At 39.3% G+C, this 10,000-nt stretch overlaps 3 protein-coding genes and 2 long non-coding RNA genes across 6 annotated transcripts in view; 4 read left to right on the forward strand and 1 right to left on the reverse strand.

Moving 5' to 3' along the window:
* Window positions 1-5,112, forward strand: part of LOC310732203 — a 6,350-nt gene extending 1,238 nt beyond the window's left edge. Inside the window, exons 1-3 of the long non-coding RNA XR_014535381.1 lie at window positions 1-3,926; window positions 4,660-4,765; window positions 4,980-5,112. The exon at window positions 1-3,926 is cut by the window's left edge and continues 1,238 nt beyond it. This is a non-coding gene — a long non-coding RNA (uncharacterized lncRNA). The remainder of the gene's footprint in view (window positions 3,927-4,659; window positions 4,766-4,979) is intronic.
* Window positions 1-10,000, reverse strand: part of LOC310732187 (RNA guanine-N7 methyltransferase activating subunit-like) — a 139,416-nt gene that overhangs the window by 106,785 nt on the left and 22,631 nt on the right. The gene's annotated exons all lie outside the window — the stretch shown is intronic.
* LOC310732198 overlaps window positions 1-10,000 on the forward strand; it is a 57,635-nt gene that overhangs the window by 3,740 nt on the left and 43,895 nt on the right. The window lies entirely within an intron of this gene.
* The window catches only part of hdgfl3 (HDGF like 3), a 19,014-nt gene that overhangs the window by 3,646 nt on the left and 5,368 nt on the right, over window positions 1-10,000 (forward strand). The window lies entirely within an intron of this gene.
* LOC310732614 (uncharacterized protein) overlaps window positions 5,521-10,000 on the forward strand; it is a gene marked incomplete at its 5' end in the record, with an annotated part of 5,553 nt that continues 1,073 nt past the window's right edge. Inside the window, 4 exons of the mRNA XM_083553227.1 lie at window positions 5,521-5,532; window positions 6,174-6,278; window positions 7,132-9,106; window positions 9,207-9,311. Of these exons, the coding sequence (XP_083409353.1) occupies window positions 5,521-5,532; window positions 6,174-6,278; window positions 7,132-9,106; window positions 9,207-9,311 (2,197 nt within the window). The remainder of the gene's footprint in view (window positions 5,533-6,173; window positions 6,279-7,131; window positions 9,107-9,206; window positions 9,312-10,000) is intronic.

Here is a 10,000-nt window from a genome sequence, read left to right on the forward strand (position 1 = left end):
AGCTAGCTGTGTCTATCTGTCTGCCTAGCTGTGTCTATCTGTCTGCCTAGATGTGTCTGTCTGCCTAGCTGTGTCTATCTATCTGTCTGCTTAGCTGTGTCTATCTATCTGTCTGCCTAGCTGTGTCTATCTATCTGTCTGCCTAGCTGTGTCTGTCTATCTGTCGGCCTGTCTGCCTAGCTGTGTCTGTCTATCTGTCTGCCAAGCTGTGTCTGTCTATCTGTCTGCCTAGCTGTGTCTACCTATCTGTCTGCCTAGCTGTGTCTATCGGTCTGTCTGCCTAGCTGTGTCTGTCTGTCTATCTGCCTAGCTGTGTCTGTTTATCTGTCTGCCTATCTGCCTAGCTGTGTCTGTCTATCTGTCTGCCTAGCTGTGTCTGTCTATCTGTCTGCCTAGCTGTGTCTGTCTGCCTAGCTGTGTCTATCTGTCTGCCTAGCTGCGTCTGTCTATCTGTCTGCCTAGCTGCGTCTGTCTATCTGTCTGCCAATTGTGTCTGTCTATCTGTCTGCCTAGCTGTGTCTATCTATCTGTCTGCCTAGCTGTGTCTGTCTATCTGTCTGCCTAGCTGTGTCTGTCTATCTGTCTGCCTATCTTTGTCTATCTGTCTGCCTAGCTGCGTCTGTCTATCTGTCTGCCTAGCTGTGTCTGTCTATCTGTCTGCCTAGCTGTGTCTGTCTATCTGTCTGCCTAGCTGTGTCTGTCTATCTGTCTGCCTAGCTGTGTCTGTCTGCCTAGCTGTGTCTATCTATCTGTCTGCCTAGCTGTGTCTATCTATCTGTCTGCCTAGCTGTGTCTGTCTATCTGACTGCCTAGCTGTGTCTGTCTGCCTAGCTGTGTCTATCTATCTGTCTGCCTAGCTGTGTCTGTCTATCTGACTGCCTAGCTGTGTCTGTCTATCTGACTGCCTAGCTGTGTCTGTCTGTCTATCTGCCTAGCTGTGTCTGTCTATCTGTCTGCCTATCTGCCTAGCTGTGTCTTTCTATCTCTCTGCCTAGCTGTGTCTGTATATCTATCTGCCTAGCTGTGTCTACCTATCTGTCTGCCTAGCTGTGTCTGTCTGTCCATCTGCCTAGCTGTGTCTGTCTATCTGTCTGCCTAGCTGTGTCTACCTATCTGTCTGCCTAGCTGTGTCTGTCTGCCTAGCTGTGTCTATCTGTCTGCCTAGCTGTGTCTATCTGTCTGCCTAGCTGCGTCTGTCTATCTGTCTGCCAATTGTGTCTGTCTATCTGTCTGTGTAGCTGTGTCTATCTATCTGTCTGCCTAGCTGTGTCTGTCTGCCTAGCTGTGTCTATCTATCTGTTTGCCTAGCTGTGTCTGTCTTTCTGACTGCCTAGCTGTGTCTGTCTGCCTAGCTGTGTCTGTCTGCCTAGCTGTGTCTGTCTGCCTAGCTGTGTCTGTCTGCCTAGCTGTGTCTATCTGTCTGCCTAGCTGTGTCTGTCTATCTGTCTGACTAGGTGTGTTTGTCTATCTGTCTGCCTAGGTGTGTTTGTCTATCTGTCTGCCTAGCTGTGTCTATCTATCTGTCTGCCTAGCTGTGTCTGTCTGTCTATCTGCCTAGCTGTGTCTGTCTGTCTGTTTGCCTATCTGCCTAGCTGTGTCTGTCTATCTGTCTGCCTAGCTGTGTCTGTCTGCCTAGCTGTGTCTATCTGTCTGCATAGCTGTGTATGTCTATCTGACTGCCTAGCTGTGTCTGTCTGCCTAGCTGTGTATATCTGTCTGCCTAGCTGTGTATGTCTATCTGTCTGCCTAGCTGTGTCTACCTGTCTGTCTTTTGTCAATGCATTGACACCATAGACCTAGACTCCCTTGTGTTCTTCCACTGGTAACTTTCGTGACGAGACTTAAAACCGATTTTTCTGGACATTTTTCTTTCTTTCTTTCTTTCTTTCTTTCTTTCTTTCTTTCTTTCTTTCTTTCTTTCTTTCTATCTATCTATCTATCTATCTATCTATCTATCTATCTATCTATCTATCTATCTATCTATCTATTTCTGTTTCTCGTTTTTTTGAACAAGTTGCAAATGCTTTGGTACGTCCATGCAAATTATTATGTACAGTTCTCTGTTTCCTACATTATCAGTTGCTTATGTCATGTTGATCAAAATGTATTATAATGGGTCTCTGTTAAATAGTCTCACCCCCACAACATTTAGGCATCAGTTCATTGCATAAGTCTTTACATGCAAAATGGTTGAACAAGTTGTCATAATATGTGAAGCATATTTCTATACATTTCCATTAGACTTTTTTCTAAATCTGTCCTGAATTGGTAAAGGCCTGCAGAGGCTGTATAAGACACTCTAAAAAGATTCTTTCCATGCTGCATCGCGAGAGAAGAAATTCCTTGTGATGTGGATGAGAATTTGTGGCCCAACAGACAGGAATGTCAGGAGGTGTAGGAAGACTGCACTGTAATTCCTACAGCACCACATGTACAGTTTTCCCTAAAGAGATTGTCCTATGTTCACATTTCTAAAATCCTATGTCCTATGTTCACATTTGTAAACTACAATTTACAGTTGTCATCAAAACTTCCCTCCAGAGAACATCCCTCCAGAGTACACTGCATGACTAAGCAATTTGACTTGTCTTATCCGTACAAAAGGACATGGCACTGACATGTTTATTGACACAGATATTTACTTTTGAGAGATGAACTAGAGATTTTGTGCAAGAGATTGGCTTTTGCAGGTAATCCATTGTGTTTTGCTATTTGTACAAATTGTTTTGAGAAATGCATTTACTGTTTTGCAAATGATTCGAGAACTTTACTTGCTGGGGCACATGACTATTAACTAATTTAAAAATGTATTCAAAAGCCATAACCACATTGACATATTACTTAACAATTAGTTAATAGTCATGTGCCTCAACAAGTAAAGTCATAACGTAATGATACATTAGAAAAATCATTAACTAATGTTTAATTAAAGCAGACAACTGGAAGTTGAAATGCATGACTTTGACCCACTGTGGTAATTAACATATGAATTTACACTATTAGTTCATATAGTATGTTATTAAGGAATCAATACAATATTACACATTTAACCAATAACAATTTAATGATTACTTAATCTATTAATTATATAGGATGTTCATTAGTGCTGATGCAGTAATCATTAATTAATGGTTTAGTTCTTCATGAGTCATACATTAATTCATGATTATCTGTGCATTAGTTAAGCATCAATTAATGCATATTTTTGCACCCATATTGTAAAGTGTTACCATTTTTTTATTGGTCTTATGAAGTATTCTAATTTGTTGAGATGGTGAATGGGTGGGTTGTTGTTAAATGTGAGTCAAAATCATCACAATTAAAAGAACCATAGACTTAAAGTACCTCAGTCTAGGTGCATTGAATTTATTTAATACATGAGTTCCAAAATTTGAGTTGAATTAAACAAATGAACTTTCAATTTTTTTTTTACACAATTTACATTGATTGTTATATGTCCTTTATATATTTGATATTTGGATCTCATCACTTCTGTTTTGCATCAGACATAAAACATAATCAGCTTGCTCATGTCATGTAAGGGTCTAAACAAAACACTGCTGGCAACAGACTGTCTGTCAGAAGCCCAATGGAAGTTTCAAGAACTGTGTGTTCACCTGACATATTTAGTCCCCACCGTAACCAACCCCCTCCCCCCTTTCAGAAGGCTCAATGAGCCCAATGGAAGTTTCAAGAGTGTGTGTTCACCTGACATCTCAAGTCCCCATTTCGCAATTATTAAGATTAACATCACGCAGCTGCGGCCGCCATTTTAGTTTATAAAAAGTTTGCTCGGATGTGGAGAGACTAATTGGAGTGCAGAGACTAATTGGAGTGCAGACGCAGGAGCTTATTCACAGCCATTTTGAGATGACAACGACATGTGAAGATCATCATTCTAATGGACGCAACATGGAGAAAATAAGGTAAGACTGTTTGTTTTACAACATAAATACCATGGTAAACTTCATTTTGGCTATTTATAGTAGTACTATGAGGAGGTATATCGTCAATTAAACCGATTGCTTTTAATTAAAAGGTGATTTAGCTGTAGGTAGCAAGGACAGATTTAGGCAGGCATAACTAACAAGCTTGTTGGTTTGCGTCTTAAATTAAGTTCGGTAAGAATTTGCTTGATTATATGATGTGCTTTATAGTTTAGACAGTAATGTACATCGTCTTCACATTAATACTTAATGGACATAGCTAGTCTAACGGCTTATTTGAGGGCATTAACCTAATGACACTTTTTCTGAACGTTAATTTTTACCTCAAAACAGATGGAAAATAATAAAAAACCGTGTCCTGTTCATAATTGAAAAGTTTAGGATTGGAGAGAGACGTTAATGATGTTGGTAATCACAAGTTCAGGCCTGCGCTACACTATCAGCACCTTATAGGAATAAGGGCTCATTAATTATTTCGTCAGTCGTCGTATTCGTGATCCAAAAGACAATAAAATCCCGTGTCGACAGAGTTCATATTTTCACTTAATTTGATAGCCATTTGCCGCATCTTGGTGAATGTCGCACCTGTTGTGTAATAGTGTGAGTTCATGAGCTGGGACAGCGATGGCTTGCGGTTTGGACATTGTGTAAAAGCATGTGTACTGTTTGATGTATGTGTACAGTTACTGAGTTTATTACACCTTTCTAACAGACCAAATCAACCCAACAAAGGGATCAGCACGGAGACCAAAGACAGGTTTGAACGTCGCATCACAAGACTGAGAAACCATCATGATGAATGTGCCAGGAGACTGAAGGTAGGCCTATTTTCCTGTTGAAATTTCATGCATGGAAATTGAAGTAGCCTAAATCACTGTACTCATTTAGTCTGTATAATATTGTAGTTAAATTGTTCTTGTATTCTGTTGAGTGTTTCCTAGAAATGAATAGAAATCTAGTGGATTATATGTACAAAAACATTGCCTGCATAAACTAAATATTAATATAAAATCAAATATTAACTTATTTCAGGCTAAGGAAAGTTCAGAGGAAACACCAAGTGTTGGCCCAATCATGCCTCACCAGACCCCAGACGATCAGGTCCAATCTCCCCTCAAGCAGGACATCCTTGCCTTACAGCTGATGTGCAGCAAACAATCCTCGGTAAGTTTGTGTACGTAAAAAAAAAAATTATATATATATATATATATATGAATTTGACAACACTATGTTAACCTGACCAGGAGGACTTTTATCTTGCATTTAGTTTTTTATATATATATATATATATATATATATATATATATATTTTATGTATGTATGTTCAGATGTGGTCAGGTGTATTCATACTGTGCACTGTACTTACTTTGAACTTGCTGATTACAAAAATGTTTGCTTAAACTGAGCAACATTAGATAAAAACAAATTATAGTCATCTTAAATATCTAACTTTCAAAAAATAGAGTATCTGGTAAGGACATATTATATTAATAATGCAATCAGTCAGTCAATTAAAGTTTTCATTGACTTAAGGAAATAACAGAATTAACCAATGACCTTCAACATAGGCTCAATGTTACAGGCAGTGAATTCTGTCACATACTTACATAATTACAGTGTAAAGTTGCACTTTATTATTATCTGGTTGCTTCCACGTTTTATTTTTCCTCTTTTTATTTTCCACTTGGAAATTTGGTTCAAATTTTGATGGGTAGCTGTTCATTCAAATGTCCAACATTGTTATGCAATTGTTACTTTTTGACATTGATTAAAAACTATGGACAAAGGCCCATTGTAACATCTTGATTAATCCCTCTGCTTTACTTAAATGTATCAGCTTAATTTATTTTAATAACACCTATGCGTACTTCACGGCCACTTCTTTTTTAGATTGCTCACACATCAGACTTACTGACTAATGATCTATGAAGATGTCTCCTTCCTCTTATGTCTTTATTTCTATTCTCTGTGAGCAGTTTTTGAGTCCAGTGTTGGTTAAGTTATAATGACCTTGTTACATTGTGATGCAATATATTATTCCATTTGGAAAGTTATTTTATTTACGCCACTACAGTTGCAGCTTGAAGTTGTGCTGGTATTAAAAAAATATATTTTGAAGGTAATAAAAAGGGTAGTAAAAGGTATTATATGTAATTTCTGTATACACCTTGCAGCCACTGTTGATCTGCGCATACATGTTTGATTTATATTCATCTCTTTTGCCAGGACCCAGACAGTGATGCAGAGACAGTAATTCTTGATTTGACCAGTTCTTCTCCATCACCAAGGGCCTGTGATGTCCCGGAGCTAAAGAGGACTGACAGTGTATTTGTAAGTAGTGCTGCAACAACAAATCGACGCGCACAGTTACAGCTCGTTCTGCCATTTGTTACGCTATTAGCTTTTATTAACGTTTTAATGGTGTATTTCGGATATATCAAGTATATATATAAAACCCCTTTAAACATTTCGCAATAGTGCTTTCTTCATTGAGTTGCTCGTATATCTTAAGCCGATGTGCAAACTGCCGCAAAAGAAACTTAAATGTGCAGTGTAACATCCTGAAGATCTTGAAATGAGCTAAAAATGAAAGTCAAAGAATGACACTCATTCATTGCGTTTTACCATGTAATGCGTCTTTATTAAAATCAACAAATTAATGATTTATCTCTGATCCCCCTACAATTTTTGGAATGCTACTTTTTATTACTTTCCCCCCCCCCAACCCTGACATAAAAATTGTCTTCCTGCAACATGACCGCGTGCAGTTAAATGGACTAAACAAGGTGTTGACGCAAATGACTTTGCCTCAATGATTTTTTTTTTTTAATCTCGAGGAATCATTTCAGCCCTAGAATGGACGATACTCTTCTGTATTTGCAGTACACATGCCACAGTTCAGCTGTGCGCCGCAAATGCTGCCAGTCTGAAAGCACAATGGGCATGCGCTACTCCCGCTCTCCATACTGCTTGCTTGTACAGTTTTTTTTTAAGAATGTAGTAGTTACTACTAATTAAGGCCCCTATGTTTGTAAAAGTGAAGGTGGTACAAAGTGTTTTTGTTTATAGGCTTATTTTATTTTAATCTTAGATATACTCTGAACTTCCATTCAACCCTGCATACAGAAATCCACTTTGATTATGGTGTAAAACTAAATCAATAAAATATTTTTTTTATTTACAGCTTACCAAAAAATCCTTGGGCATCATTTCCACTTCAGATGATACAGTTAGCAGCATTGACATCAGCGAAGATGATTACGTGCCTGAATCTGAGAGCAGTTCTGAAGAGAGCCTTCCACAGCCTTCGTCCAGTCCCTCATCTCCCAATGTGACATTAAACGGGAATGTTGGTACTTCCTCATCTTCCATGAATGAAGACAAGGAATGTTCTCCACTTGAAGATAAGGAGACAATGACTCATTCAGACAATGACTGCAGTCAAGAGGTTTCAGTGATGAAACTGAAAAAGACTGCAAAAGGCCAAAGAATGTTTAACAAAAAGCAGTATTGCTTTTACTGCTCCAAACCATTCTGCAAAATGGCAAGACACTTGGCTCAAGTTCATAAGAATGAGGTGGAGGTAGCAAAGGCTCTTTCTTTTCCAAAGAGTTCTAAAGAAAGGAGGATTAATTTGGATCTTTTGAGGAATAAAGGGAACCGTGCACACAACACACATGTTCTAAAAGCTGGCAAAGGAGTGTTGGTGCCACGGCAGCAAACCACAGCTAAACACGTGAATGTCAAGGACTACATGCACTGTTTAAATTGCCAAGGGCTGTTCAGACGAAAAGCACTTTGGAGGCATATGCAAAGGTGCAACCTGGCCAAGAAGTGCGAGGTCACAAAACAAGGTAGATCCAGAGTTCAAGCACTCTGTGCTTACGCACAGCCTGTTCCTGAAGGAGTAACAAAAAAATTATGGAAACTGATCAGCGACATGAAGCAAGATGAAGTAACGCAGGCGGTTAAAAGTGATCCATGTATCATCAAATTTGGAGAACACTTGTGCAACAAAATGGGGAGCGACAAAACCAAGCACGAATACATCAGAACTAAAATGCGTGAGGCTGGAAGGCTGTTGGTGTGTGCTAGGAAATTGGGACATCTACAGAGTATTAAAGACTTTTTCATACCTGCAAACTTCTATCATGTTATCAAGGCTGTTAAAGATACCTCAGGATTCCGAGATGAAGATGAGGTCTTCACAGTTCCATCTTTGGCATTAAAACTGGGCCACAACATTAAAAAAATGTCGGATATTGCAGAATGTGAAGCAATGATCGCAGGAGAGGAAAATGATGTCCAACATGTAAAAATGTTTAAGCAAATGTATGCCACAAAATGGAATGAATGTGTGTCAGCCTCAGCCTTGAAGACGCTTCATGAAGCGAAATGGAACTCTCCAGAACTTCTCCCTTTTACTGAGGATGTTAAAAAAATGCACATGCATCTCAGCAATCAAACTAATCTGTACCAAGCAAAGCTCAAACTTGAGAAAAGTCAGAAGAACTGGTCAAATCTTGCCCAAATAACTTTGTGTGAAGTAATTCTGTTCAATCGCAGGAGAGCAGGAGAAGTTTCGAAAATGAGGTTGAATTCGTATCTTCTCCGAAACACATCTGTTTTACATTCCGATGTCGCTGATGCTTTATCTGAAGTTGAGCAGAAGCTCTGTCAGCATTTCCAACGCATCGAAATTAGAGGCAAGCGAGACCGAAAGGTGCCAATACTCCTGACCCCAAGTATGATGGACTCCATGGAGCTACTTGTAAAGAATCGTCAAACATGTGGTGTACTGGATGAAAATAATTTTTTTTTTGCAAAGCCCATGACTGAGAACTCATTCTACCATGGCACAGAATGCATTAGGAAGGTTGCTCACCAGTGTGGAGCCAAACATCCAAAGAATCTGTCATCCACAAAGCTGCGAAAACATATTGCGACTTTATCTAAAGTGCTTAATCTGACAGATACTGAGATGGACCAGTTAGCAGATTTTCTGGGACATGATATAAGAGTCCATAGAAAGTTTTACCGGTTGCCTGAAGGGACGTTACAGTTAGCAAAGATCAGCAAGGTGCTGATGGCCCTTGAACAGGGCAGAGTATCAGAATTCAAGGGGAAAAACCTTGATGAAATTCACCTTGAGCCTTATGGTAAGCTCTTATATGTATTATATATTGACATTTAGTTCAGTTACAAGAAACTCTACATGGTGCATGACGACAAATGTTTTTTTTACACGCATTTCTGCAGAGAAAGTGAACGTAGGTAGTGATAGTGATGTGTCTGAAAGTGAGGATGAAGAGAGTGAGATGCCCCAGCCGAAAAAGCGATGTCACTCCTCTTCAGCATCTACAGGTATGGTCTGATGTGAATTCCTGGGGGATAAAGAATTCCTTATCAATGATGATAAGGAATTTTTATTATCAATGAAAAAGAATGATCGAAGATATTGATTTTGCTAGTTGTATTATAAAAATTTGTATGGCTGTCCCTGATAAAACAGGTTTGCAGCCCTCTGACTTACTATAAGCAGGTAAGGATCTTGAACTCCTTCTCACTCAAGCTGTTCCACTGAATGCCTACTGGTCACGCCTCTGCACATCTCTGACCACTGTTTCATTCAGTTAATTTCATTCTCTGTTACACCACTACTGGTACCACTATTTCTACTGCAACCTGTTTCCCACCCACTTCTCATTGGTCACCTTAACTCTACATCGACACATTTTCCTCACTGGAGGTCAATGATGCCATAGAGTCTCTCTGCTCTACACTAAGCTCATGTCTGGACAGGCTGTGTCCTCTATCCATCAAACATGCATACTGATCTCAAACCTTCTTTCAGTTCTGCTGGGTTAAGAAAATATTGGCGGATTTCACTTTTCCCATTTTTATCTGAGGCTATGAAAAAAGCAGTTTTTAAACAGGTCTCTGAATTCCTCTTACAGAGTGACAACCTGAATCCAAATCAGTTGTGAGAAACCTGGGTGTCATGACTCATGACTGACTGACCAGTTGTCTTTCTCAGACCACGTCAATATGCT

This window comes from Silurus aristotelis (genome assembly GCF_946808225.1).
Source record: "Silurus aristotelis genome assembly, chromosome: 10".
NCBI classification, from domain to species: domain Eukaryota; kingdom Metazoa; phylum Chordata; class Actinopteri; order Siluriformes; family Siluridae; genus Silurus; species Silurus aristotelis.